Raw genomic sequence first — 14082 nt, 5'->3', positions numbered from 1 at the left:
CCCTCCTGAATTTCATTTTCTAGGTATCTCCATCATCCATTTCTCTTGTGCAGTTAGTTTCTTATGTTGCTTTTCCATATTTCTTCTCATGTGTTTCACTTGCCTGTTTTTCAAATATAATTGACTGGCTCTTTCACTGCTAAGTCAATTCTGTAACCATAAAGACAGGAAGCAAACTGTTTCCCTGAATTACCCCACACAAGCTGAGGTTTTTCTCCTTGATTATGTGTGGTGCATGCCTGCTTTTCCCCCATCTTTCATCTCATCTGTAAACTCTCCCTACACTCTCCTTTAGGGGCACGCTGCCCTTACATTTTCTCCATTATTTCTAATAAGTGCCAGTGTATGTAGCAATACTTTTCCCCCATACTCTTCCCCAATTGCTATAACACACGTTCCATTTCTGTGTCATACCTCAATGCTACAATCACCTTGGCAATTATCAAAATCTTCTCTTCTTATTTCTACTATCCAGAAAGTAAAAGCAGTATTTCTGATCAACTTGTCCATTTCTTCCTCTTTTCTTGCTTTTGTGTCTAGCTGAGTTGTTGGTTTTTGCTTAAAATAAACAAACAAACAACAGCAAAAAAACCCAACAAAACCAGACCACAAACAAAACTAAAACTTTCTACCCAGGTCATCTTTCTTCCCTCCCATAGAATCTGCTAAGTGTTCATCACTTGTGATCTGTGTCAGGCAGCATTCCCCTCTGATCAAGTTGCATAAAGTAGCATTATATTTTAAATTGTGATTTCTTTCCAGAAATTGATTTCTAAAGACATGGATAATGTAAACATTGCAGTTAAGCCTCAGAAAAAATAGCCAAACACCATACTACTGAATCTACTAGTACTTTTGGGAAAAGCAATCAAATTTAAAAATTATAACATTGTTTTCCTGTTCTTAAAACAGATGTGGCCTAGCAGGCTGTCCTTTAGTTTGAGTACACTGTTTGAAAGGGTAAGGAACAGATTAAAATAATAAAACAGAGGATTGCCCAATAAAAACTTTTAATATGCCTACATACTTCTGTTTATTTCAGGTTGATTTATCCAGAACATCATCGGCTGGTTGTATTAAACTGTGCATAATACTGGTCTGTTGGAACGTTTGAATATTCCTCTTCTTTAAGATAAATGTTCCTAGCAATTAAAAATAAACATTTATTAAATGTTTTCTCATTATAATACAAAAGCAACCTGAGAATCCAAAAGAAGATATAATTCATAAACACTCATAAATGCTCACAAAATTCAGAATTATTAGAAATGGTATTTAATATAATTAGATCTTTTTCTCCAAAATGCATTTCACATCTCAATAGAGCAAACTTTTTTTAATCTTAAGAGAACATTTAAAAAATCTTGCAGTGAAAAACTAAATTAACACAATTCTGAATTTCATAATAAGAAAGCATCAGGTACTGGATATTCTTTTGCAAAATGTATGTATGCATAATGAAAAAAACTAAACTGAAACACAAAGACTAAAAGAACACCAAATCACTTGGTTTGATTTATTTTTTCCTTCATAGATTGTCTTCCCCCCTTCCCATTAGACACAAGAGCTGTCCACTTCATTTGTGTCTTTGGCTTAACCCTGAGATATCAGAAACTGGCAGTTCTACTGGTTCATAACCTTTTTTATTTCAGAAAATGAAGAGTAAATTAAAAACACGTGTACTGTTTTACACGTAATAATGTAGTTTTCTGCATGGTTAATTGTATTTATTCTCTATTTTGCTATCTATATAAACTGTCTTTGTCAGCGGAACATGTAAGAATTCCAGTTACTAATGCATACATGTAAGTCAGTAACAATCATAACCTCCTGTTTGAAGATTGTTTAAATAGTACTGAAAAACACCCTGAAGCTGAACTGTTGATTTTTTTTCAAGTATAAAATTGCAACAAGTGTATTAAAAAATTAACCAATAATACAAGTAAAAAAGGTTTTTAAAAGCCAAGCTATTGTGTTAATGGTAAAGATTGTTATTGGAAAAGAAGAAAACTCTCTTGGTACTTACTTTGATCTTTGCTCGTGGGACAGCTCTGTGTTGACGCTGTCTAAAGCCTGGCGGAGTTCCCGATTCTGTCGTTGATGATGCCGCTCTAAAACCAGCAGAGCTCTTGCAGCCTGTAACCTTTGCCTGTCCCACTCAGCCTCTCTTCGCTGTTCTTCCTGTTTTAGTCTCTACAAAAATGACAAAATGATCCATTTTTACTTTGTTCAAAGATGAAACAGTCAATAGTATCTTGGGACGTATTAAGAACAGTGCGGCCAGCAGGTCAAGGGAGGTTGTCCTCCCCCTGCACTCTGCCCTTGTAAGACCTTATCTGGAGTATTGTGTCCAGTTCTGGGCTCCCCAGTTCAAGAGGGGTAGGGACATGCTGGAAAGAGTCCAATGGAGAGCTACGAGGATGATTAAGGGACCAGAACAACTGTCATACTAAGAAAGGCTAAGAGACCTGGGCCTGCTTAGTCTTGAGAAGAGAAGTCTAAGAGGGAAACTTATTAATGTCTAAAAGTATCTGAAGGGTGGATGTCAAGAATGGGCCAGTCTCTTTTCAGTGGTGTCCTGTGATAGACAAGAGGAAACAACAGCAAGTTACAACACAGGAAGTACCACCTCAACATAAGGAAAAACAGCTTTACTGTGAGGGGGACAGAGCACTGGAACAGGCTGCCCAGGGAGGTTGTGGAGTTTCCTTCTCTGGAGACTTTCAGGAACCATCTGGACGCTTTCCTGTGTGATCTGCCCTAAGTGTTGCTGCTGCAGCAGGGGGGTTGGACTTGATGACCTTTGGAGGTCCCTTCCAACTCCCATGATTCTATGATATAATAAAGTCTGATCGGTAAATTCATCCCAAAAAAACTTGCTAATCTTTACTGAATACTAGAGGTAGCATTTGAAGTAGGGAGAAAAAGAAAGCACTTCTAAACTAGGTAGGAGCCTGTGCCTTAGGCAGAAGCAAGATACTGCAGAAGAGAAAGCTGACCTTTTCCAGGGAGCAAGACAGACTCCTACCTCTGCACAAGGTAAGAAATCAGGATCTGATGCCTGGCAGAAGTAAGTTAACCAGTAGATTACCATTTCTCTCTGACATAATAGGTTTCTCTAAAAACCCAGAAAGGCAAAACAGATTATTTTCTTATTTAAGTTATTATTAGCAAGACTTCTAACTTCTTGAGGTCAGAAGTTGGTAGACATCAGTATGGCTAACTCAGTGTAATTAACTGAGCCACCAACACCAGGTGAGTAGACCCAAACTGCTTTTTCCTCTGCCCTTCTTCTACTATTACTTCCTTGCTTCATGTTTGATATTAAACTGATTCAAGAAATAAGGCCTGCAAAAAACTCACTTTTCCTGGTGGGGCTCATTTTCTGCCAGCTTCACTACTTGAATGGGTACACTTTAGGGTCATAGGAGAGCCAGAAAAATGACAATTCCATCTTCAGCTTTAATAACAGCAGTAGATAAGACAGTACAGCATATGGTATTGTAGGGATTAAAAAAATAAAATTGAACAGCTATTCATTAGCTGTTATGAATCCAGGCTCCTCACTGAATGAAGTAAGTAACTTCCTACTTTGCAGTACCTAGACCTGTACACTTGTGACTGCATAGAAAGGGGTAGAGTTCTTAATTTTGACTTACTGCTCCCATACACCTTTAGAACAGCAATAATTAGCAATATTTAATTTTCTATTGTAATTCTGTTCCAGAGCATGGCTCAGAATTGTGTGGGATGACAGAAAGGAAATTCTGTTGCATTAATGAACTTCTAAAGCTATGAAATATGCATGGGCAGAATAACTGGACCTGCTCTGATTGTCTTCCTTGAATACCCTTGAGCATGAGACCACTGCCAAGGCCTGCCCTGATCTCACCCTCAGCTCTGGGGTCTTCTTCCCCTATGCCCCTCACAGGCAGCTCCTGCTGTCTCAATTCCTAAACTGCACCATGAAGGCTGGGGCTTGGGCTGTGCAGGTCTTTGCTCCTCAGCTGGACCACCATGGACCATGCCTCAACATCCCCCAGGCCCCTTGGCCCTAGGCTCCACAGCAGCCTTCCTCCCTGCCCAAGTCCAGTGCTCCAGCCCACTCCTGCTCCATGGTATCGCCCAGCTGCTCCAAAGACACTGTGTTCAGTTTTGGTAAAATTCACATAAATGGAAAACAGTTTTTTGGTGGGACAACAGGGTAAACAATATTTTCTTCTACAAACATTGTCTACAATAATATTGCAACGAAGAACACAGAATATGCACATAACCTTAAATACCTGTTTCTCCAGAACTTGTTGCTGTTGAGCGGAACGGATTGCCATCAGCTGATCCTGATTCATTCCCTTCCATCTATCTGTGATCACACGATGTGTACCAAAGGAACTGACTGCTTGTTCTGGGTTTTCAGAAAGTAAGTTCCCTTTAAGGAGGTTGGAAATTTCATCCATGTCATCTTTCATTTTTTGATACTTTTCTGACCTCTTTTTCTGAGCTAGTTCAGCAACCTAAATTCAGTGAAAGGAGAGAACTGATAGTTTTTCCAAGAGAAAAATACCAACTAAGGGATGCAAAAACAGTTAGCATATCAACAATTTCTTTCCAACTCACATACAGTTGTCAACACATATGTATACTATGATCATGGTCCTATGGGCTACGACCAAAAATCTAATAGTATGGATTTCTTCAGGGATGTGATATCACATTCAGCAAGTAATTTGGGGAAAAATAATTGTGTTTTGTAAGAAAATCCAGAATTAAATAAAAATCAATTTCACATTTATCCACAAGCAAATAACAGTAAATATTTAAAGGCCAGGCAAAATATGGAAGAATTTTATGGTAAAAATGTACCATCTTGAATCACTAGCCTTGATATATATTACCTATATATCTTCATGGAAAGCATGGTTAAGCACTCAAAACAAACAGGCAGATGATGCCTATGTTAAGCCTGAAGATGCAGCCTTGAATCTGATCCCTTTGCTGATACAAAATGCAAAATTGAATGAGATTATGTAAATATTAGAAACCATAATATGCATTTCCTATGGAAATCACTGTTCCTGAGGTTCCCTCTAAAGCCACAGGCTCCTATTCAGATGAAATGTTCCACTTTCAAAGCTCCAGAAAGCAAATAGGATTATTTTACGTTAAAGTAATTACTTTCCAAGGAAGAATTAGACTAAGAAATACTATGCATTGCTCATCCTGTCTCCTTCTTCTGTAATGCATAAACTAAACCATCTGAACAATGCACAGTGCTGGCCTCCATCCGGACAGAGAACAGGTAATAATATCCTTCTTGCTAGGGTATGAAGAGCACAGGTGGCCAGACCTGTCTCTCATATATGTAGCTTTAAGTGTATATCTTTGCTGCAACAGTCCAGTGGATACCCATCTGTCCAATTTGCCCAAGATTGTCTCATGCTCTGTTAAAAAATCACTGGTTTGAGAACATTCACTTTACAAGTTCAGTAAAAGAACTCTGTACTTTTCTTGCTGATTAGTAGTTCAGTGCTTGGCACACATACATTTATAAAGTGGATGAGGACAAATGAAAAATGGAAGGTTATGCATCAAGAAAGTCATAGCAAGTCAAATAGTTTTCTGTGGCATATAAGGTGAAGTCGAAAATTAGTAAGCAAAGAAACTGGAAGATACAAGCAATTGAGAATGGCAGGACCATCTTGGCACGTGTAGGAACCTGTTCCTCTGCAAATTTTACGGAGAAGAATCCTAACTCAGCAAGCACGGTGATCTATGCCACCAGAGGAGACTGCTAACCTGGGTTTCTCTCTACATTTGTATTTATGGACTTGGTGTTTAGATGACAGCACTTCTCCCAGGCATCAGGCCTGGAGACTGTCAAAGAACAACTTCTATTTGCTCCAAGCAAACATACACAAAACCTGCCAGGGACTAGATAGAAGGAGAAATAAACAAGTCTAAGTAAATTCCATGATTGAGAACAGGCCTGCGGTTTCAATTAAAATAAGTATTGATGTACAAACAAACTAATAAGGAGAAATACATTTTTTTAGAATTACAAATTAGCTAAAAAACAATCCAACTTAAGATGAAGCAGAAAATCTCCTTTTAAAATACTTACTAGCCATCTAATAAGAATATACACTCTACTTTGGAGCAAGAGAAGAAATGTCTTCTTTTAGACAAATGGAAAAACTCAAGCAAATCAAATTTCAAGTGGCAAAAATATCCACTTCAGATCTAGTAACTGCTGGTTCTACCATCATTAAAATGGAATAATACACTGGAAACTAAAGGCCACTTTTTAATTTCACTGAAGTCAGTGAGTACAATTGTTACAAGAAGTCTAAAGTAATTTTTTTAAAACAGAAATGCATTTCCGTGAAGTTATGTTGTTTTCTTTTTTCCTCCAGAAGAGTCAATAATTACTTCAGACGAACTATGACATCACGATTTCCAAGAAAAAAAAAGAAAACAAAAACCCAAAAGATTTTCAATAATCTGTTGGTTTTTGGACTCTGAACCAGAATATGTGGCTATGTGCTCATTAATACTAAGAGTTGAGCAATTGGAGACTCCTGTTCAATACATTTGAGGTCAGATACAGAGGTTTCTTCTGTGAAGTTCATGCTTAGGCTGAATACCTTAGTTTTCTCTCTTGGGAAAAATACGTATAGAAAAGCTCTCTGTAACATAGCTTTCTCTTAGAGATATCACTGAAAGACATAGCAACCTGAAACCTCTGACCTGAATGTTTGATAAAGAAAGGGGGGAAAAAAGGGGGGGAAAAAAGTTTTGGGGAAAGGGGAAAAGGGGGGGAAGAGGAAAAAGAGGCTAGGTTAGAAAAAACTAAGAGCAAGACTCTTTTTAAAATATATTTAATATGCACAGAACTTGCATAGAATGTATATGCCCAAACATTAAGAACAACACAAATCTCCCATCCCATCTCAAAACCCTAGCACAAATTCAGGAATTTTTACTTTGAATCAATTGGTATGACAACGACAATTTGGGATACTACTGCTACCCTGAGATAAAGTATCCTACTTAGGATACTTTAGTGGCTCTTCATATAAAATACTATTCAGTAGCCTCGACTTCAAGCAACAAAAGCCTCTTCAGTTACCTTGGGCTCTTTATAAACAACTCTACCAAATATGCCCTGAAAAGTTCAGGCAACACTTACACAAAGACTTGCATGCTTACATACTTGAACTAAAAGATCCCATACTTGATGTAGGTAATTGTAATGTGACTTATTTTGATGTGACTACATACATTTAAAACTAAGTCATACCAAACATAGTTTAACCAAAATCATAGTGTCCATTTAGCCCTTTGAGCTGAAAGTATAAGCTTAGCGGAAAAAAAAAATCTCTGCAGTAAGATAAAGAAGTGGAGCATGACAGATAATGGTACTAAGACAGAGAGAAAAAGGTTCACTTAATGTTTCAACAGGTTGCAAAGCATGCTTGGTAAACAACAACGATGCATGTACCCAAATACCAAGGAAGCAGCCCAGTGCCAAAAACAGTGGTTGTGGAGAATTAATGTAATGAATGAAGACAAAAAGCTACTAGTAGTAACACTTCCACACAAAGAACAAGAAAAGCAGGTGGAAACAGCTAAGATTATCCAATGACTGGTATAAAACAAGAAGAAAGCATGGGAGGCTATTGCTCTACCCCAGTTTATAGAATACAAGTCCCTGAGAGACTGGGGAGTTTTGCTGCCTTCGCATCAGTACAGTGAGAACCAGGAGGGAGAATCTTCACAGGGGGTAACTACATAGAGGATCCTTGGAGAGAATAAAGTGAATAAATTCTATCTTCCAATTACTGAAACAACCTTGAAATTTAGTTGCTAAGAAACCTTTGTGAAAACATCAGTATTCACTGTACTTTTGTGTATCTTATTTTCCTTCTCTGTCTCCACTGTTTTTAAAAACAAACAAACAACAAACCAAGTATTCATTTACCTGGATTTGATTGAAGTCTTTAGTAGCTGCACAAACAGCACGCCTATTTTCTTCTTCTTTCTGTTGTAGCTCCATAGTCTTTTGGTCAATTGCAATCCTATTCTTGTCATAAAGATAATCTAAATTAGAACAAAATGAAACTTAGTCAATATTCATGGACATGATGTGTCATATGAGTAAGCCATGTAAGACACAGAGAGTGAGAGTGCAAGAGACAGACAGGAGCTACAGATGCAGTAAGCTGAATTACATAAATGTTTCCAAATCTGACCACTGAAACTTTCCATCTTGGAATTTCAGGTGACTCATTAGATCAGTTTATTATGTAACCATTCTTGTTTCAACAGTTGGACAAAGTTAAAATGAAAAAGTAAGTACTGCAAAAAAAATATTTCATGACAAGCTAGAAAAGAAAAATCAGTATTATTTGGTCTGGTCTAGAACAGTAGAGATTGGACAATTTGGTAGACATTCCATCTAGCATGAAAAATATGGATGGTTTTTCACAATGCTCTCATACCTAATTTGAGGCATAAACCAGAAATGAAACATTTTTAATATTACAATAATCACATCATTAAATACAGAATTTGTAAGCAAGATATTGAATATAATAGAACTTGTAAAGTAAAAACTGCTGCAGTATTTCTAAAAGTTAAATAATGAATAGACTGAAATTTTGCTTTGTTGAACTGATACAAGAGACCATACCATATTTTTGTCAGATCCATCAGAATTTCAGGAAAAGCAGACTAATACCTTATTATCTATTACCTTCATATTGTTTATCAGCTAATGCATTCTTCCAGTCTTTCTGCTGCTGGAGAGACCACTCTTTGAACTGCTCCTTTTGAAATTTCATCCTCTGATTGTAGTTTAAGTCTTCACCCACAAACTTCTGCAAGCCAGATACAGTACATCGAGGGTCATTGTCTGAAACTCGAGCAGGTCTGTCCTTCTTTAAGGCTTGTGGATCATTCAGGTCAAATTCACGTCTTGTTTCTGGCTTCTGAAAATTCTTCTGAAATTCATTGATGGCTTTATTTATGTTTCTGATATCAGCTTTCTGTCGTTCTTCTAACATACACACGATCTTGTCATTTCGCTTCATTTCATTAGCTAGAGGAAAACAAACACAATGAAAATACAACTCTTAGAACTGCACATGTGATGGAAGTGCACATGTAAGATAGAAAATAAAATTATGAAGAGGAATAAATAAGTCTTCAAATCTTTTTACCCTAGGAAGGAGTATTTTATCTATGAAAACCAGCACAGCAAACACTCTAATGTTAATAGTATTTAATTATAAAAATACTTCTTTGGGTATAAATTATCTTATTAATGTTACAATTAAATATATGCTTGTGAAAAAAAGAATAGTAAATACTTCTAGAACTAAGAGGTCTCATTTGATTAAAACTTGCAGAAACACATGAAATGTACTGTCCACTAATTCTTCCCATTTCCAGTTTAGTTACAACTGAAATACAGTAAGTTGCTTATTAAGAAACAAATGAAAAACAGGCTCCCAATGAAAGAAATGTAGGTAGTTTTTTTGTAGTTCCAATGATTTTTCTAACCATAATACTAAAATAATTGGCTGGCAGTAACAGCTTTTCAAAAGCTTAATCTCTGTTGCCCATTTAATCAAAAGGCTATAATTGATTCAGTTTTAAAGAAAAACAAACTACAAAATAACCTGCTATTTAAATATAATTTGCAAGAAAAGACCATTTCCTCTGCTGCAAGACTATACATTGCTTTTGTCTCAGCTTCCTAGAGTCAGAGTCTGACAGGTATTCTGCCAGGAAAACCACAAGCAGCTGAAGCAGCACAGCATGGAAACTGGAAGCTCCATTCTAGCTCTTCTTGAAACCCCCTGAGAGCTCAGTCTGTGGGACCTTTGCACATGATACCACAGGAAAGCATTCCAAGCACAGAGGGACACAAAAGGCTTTGGGGTCAGGGATCATAGATGAAATATTTGTGTGGCTACGTGTTCTGACTCAGCAATGGCTCCTGCTTACAGCCCTGTTGTACACGACTCATGTTTCTAGCAATAACAATCTATAGAGGATTCTATAGACTCTATATAGTCTACTGAAGAATGGCCAGACAGAACATAGGCATACTCTACAGGAAAGCAATCAAACAATTTTGCCACTGCTATTCTGAAAAAAACCAAAACGCAAAAAAAAGTGTTAAGTTACTAAGTTGTTGTTCGTTTTTTTTTTTAAATGCTCCCATATCAGGCCTCTAAACAATGCTGTTCTTCAACATTTATTAAAAGAAAACGCTGACAATTCTGGCCTACTAGGAAATGTATACCACTTGAAACATGTCAATATAAATTTTCAGATACTGAGGAAAGTACATGCTGTACCAATGCAAATGTGTTAACATAAATAGGACTACACAATATAGTATTCAGATTGTATGTCTGAATCTAGAGAGAAGCCCACAACTGTGTTTTTGATTCACAGATTTATTATAGATAGAGCTATAGATAGGAGCTATAGATAGGAGATAGACTCCATTAGGAAATAAATATGGCAGTCTGAAACACACATAGGGAAAAAGAAAGCAGGAAACAGATAGAAAATTACATTTAACTCTTCACAGAATTATCATAGTTATCTATGGATATACCAAGCTGTTCATTTCGTGCTTTTTCAGCTGCTTCTTGAATTTTCCTATCCTTGACCTGGGAATCCAATGCATCTTTATCAACCTATTAAAATGAAAAAAACCAAAACAAAACAGCTCTTTAAGAGATACTGTGTTTGAACAATAAAAAATATATAATGTCAAGCTACATTGATTCACAGTTGAACAAGACAGCTATAAAACCACTATCAGGAGAGTATAGACACATCGCTGTGTAATGCAGGTAACCAAAAAATAAAACAGAAACAGCAATATTCATGTTTGTTTCCTTCATTTTAATAATTATAGGTATATTTTCACACTAAATTGAAATAGAACAACAAAGTTACACTGTTATAGTGCTTTAACTATAAACATTTCAAGCTGCATTAAACAGTGTATGTTTTCTCCAGTATCGTTGGCATTTATACTTAGTTTTTATTTATTATTTTTTTTCTGCTTTCATTTATGAAGTAGGTAAATATTTTGCCACTCAAGATGACAGGAAGTTACAATAGCTCAGGTCTGAAAAAAATATAGATGGTTCATAAGAAGTACACTGCAGAAATAATGGGGAATGGAAAGAAGTGTTCCATTCTTTTCTGACAGAGCAGGATTCATGTAGTTGCCGAAATGCAGTTAGTGAGTGCCATTTGACATACATGCAGACATCTACAATGAGCTGACAGACATGATACAGATTATTCACATCCCTAGAGAATGGTAGCTGAGCAAGGCATAATAACCCAAGGCATATCAACAAATGGTAGCAGCCACTTATATTTTGGACAAAAGAATCAGGTCCATAGTTGTCGATAGAAATTGGGAAATTAATAGGCAGAAATGTGGATATTATTTTATTTTTTTTCTACTGAGCAAGTCACTTAAGTCTTTAAGACTTAACAAAAAACAATGGCAATTCTTTGAGAATTTGCTACACTATTTTTATAGTCTTTGCTTATAAACCATTCAGATCAAGACACAAACACCTAAATAGACCATGACTGAAAATACTGTTAATGCTGTAAAGGATTAATGACTATACCTAATAGGCAAAGAAGTGAATCTGTGAGCAAGGGTGAAACCACAAAGAATTCTACCCAGTATCATTTTCCAAAAACAATGGTGTCATAGGCACTAAACATCAACTCATTCAGAGGTCTCATTTGGAAAATCAAGCTCTCAGCATAACTACAGGAAACATGGTTAAGAGAAATGTGATATGACTTCATTAGTAAATTCTGGCAGTAATACAGATAAGTCAATGTATTGACTTATGTGTGCAAATTCAGTTATGCTATCAGCTCTCTTCCATTCCTAGTAACATGAAGCTCCAGGTTTAACTTTTAAGCATTAACAAATTGCTTAATATGAACAGTTTGAAGCAGCTAATTTGGAATCTACTTGTATTTATGTATAATAGTTCATATATAAATTGAAAGTAATTTTTCATTTGGACTACTCATCCAAATGAACTATTTTGGAAAATTACAGATTTACTGAAGATAAGTTCTTAAATCTTTAAGTGAAGAGAGCAGTATCTTACTTTTCCGTTACTCAGATGAGGAAACGGATACTGAAGTCAAAGCAATAATAAAACTAGTAATAATCAAGAAAAATAATTAAAATGTCAGTTCCCATTCCAGTCAATATATTATCTCCATGTTTTTAAACTGCTCAGTTCTTGCTTGAGGATTGTTTTATGTACTATTTAGGAAAGACAGAGCAACAAGGCGAGGTGGTGGTGTTACTCTTTAAGTACGAGAGCAACCGGAATGTATTTTCCTGCTCTGGCAGGGAGGGTTGGACTCGATGATCTTGGGAGGTCCCTTCCAACCCCTAACATTCTGTGATGTCTAAATAAACTATCACCTTGATTTTTAAAATGCTGTCAGAGACAGCTGTTCAGCTAAACTGGTGAGAAAGTGAGAGAGAGAAAGCAAAGAATCTAAACCCACATTGGAAATACAGTGGATTTCTGTATAGACTTGGATGAACTTCAAAGCACAAGACTGGCCCCTTCTTTCAGCAGTCATTGCTCATTTTAGAGGTTTGTTTAGATCCATGTAGATGGATCTATCCAAGCATGCCTGATAAGTTAGTTCTGTGAAAGAATTTGGGAAATACCTTCAGGTGGTATATTGCGCAATAATGTACACCAAGATGCACTATTTCATTCTCTGCTGTTTCATTAGCTGAGAAGTTGTGGCTTACATTTCCTTTTTAAGGCTCTAGAAAAGCCACCTTATGGAAAAATTATGTGTTTGCTCATGAAGAAAGTTGAACTATCCTACCATCCCCACCCCACTTCTGTTAAAAAAGGTTTATGGCTCCTTCCACTTCAGTATATTGTTGTCTACCCTGTCTCAGGATTATCAGGTGGACAACCTTCCTGCTCATTAATTGGGAACTGCTACTTTTTTTGTGCAACCATGATGACTCATTGTCATAAGAGTGACAATGATAAATCCAAGGTGCTGTCAGACGCTGACTGGAGACATGTTTCTGTACCTGAGATGAGGCAGATCAAATTGACATCTGATGCAAATCTTCCAGTCCAGTAAGGACAACAGATTTTCACCAAATCTAAACTTGATTCTATACTAGGTAATGCTACAGCACTTACACAATATATAAACCAGCAAAGAGTACTCAAAATACTTTGCAAGCAAAATTTAAACTTAACTTTACCTCACAGCACTCTCTCCTCTATGCATACACATAGGATCTTAGCCTTTGGACACGTTATGGGAAGATTAAATGAACTAAATAAGCATAAAATAGAAAGTAATTTTCTGATAATGAGAGTGCAAACTGCAGAGATTACTCCAGAAAAAATCCATCAGACTGAATCCTCATAGATCTTCAGACTGAAAGGCACTGACATTCTGACATCTACTCTTAAAAAATCAGACACACCAATTAATTCCACATACCTAAACCTGCCCTGATGGATTTTATTTTGCCTGATGGAAAACAGGGACTCATTGCAGGACCCCTTTCAACAATTAATCTCTCATAGCACCAATTCTAGCTCAAACAGATGAGGAAAGTATCAGCACAGTGGAGGAATAAAAGCCACTGAATTAGGCCACATTGTGTGATCTGACTTTGCAAGTTTCTGGCTTACTCCAACAGTAAAGCATACTACATTAACTCCTACACAGACACTGAAGGACGGGTCTTGATCTTTCTGTCCTGTTAAAAAAAAGGGAAACGTTGCCCTCGAGCCCTACCAGCAGTGAGACACAAGCCCCCTCAGACCCTCTCACACCCCTCAGACGATGCCCACCGAGTACGAACTCGCTTTCACCAGCCCCAGCCCTCACAAAGGCCCCACACGGTGCCCCCTCCTCATCTGCCCTTTACCTGGACTCCCCCGTACCCGCAGGCACCTACGAGGCGCTGAGGGGCCCTCCGGCCTTTGGGGAGGCCTCTCCCGCATCCCCCCC

General features: G+C 37.1%; 1 protein-coding gene across 1 annotated transcript; it reads right to left on the bottom strand.

The window, feature by feature from the left end:
* Positions 1–1060: 1060 nt before the first annotated feature.
* RIBC2 (RIB43A domain with coiled-coils 2) lies at positions 1061–14075 on the bottom strand. The gene is made up of 7 exons (XM_010003018.1): positions 14016–14075; positions 10634–10715; positions 8756–9100; positions 7982–8100; positions 4287–4514; positions 2027–2193; positions 1061–1142 (listed from the first exon to the last, which is right to left on the bottom strand). Exons 1-7 carry the CDS (start codon positions 14073–14075, stop codon positions 1061–1063), a joined length of 1083 nt encoding a protein of 360 aa, XP_010001320.1.
* Positions 14076–14082: the final 7 nt, after the last annotated feature.

This window comes from Chaetura pelagica, unplaced genomic scaffold (assembly GCF_000747805.2).
Source record: "Chaetura pelagica isolate M959 unplaced genomic scaffold, ChaPel_1.0 scaffold117, whole genome shotgun sequence".
Lineage (NCBI taxonomy): Eukaryota > Metazoa > Chordata > Aves > Apodiformes > Apodidae > Chaetura > Chaetura pelagica.
The sequence above is the reverse complement of the archived record's forward strand: the minus strand, read 5'-3'. Positions and strand labels throughout refer to the sequence as shown.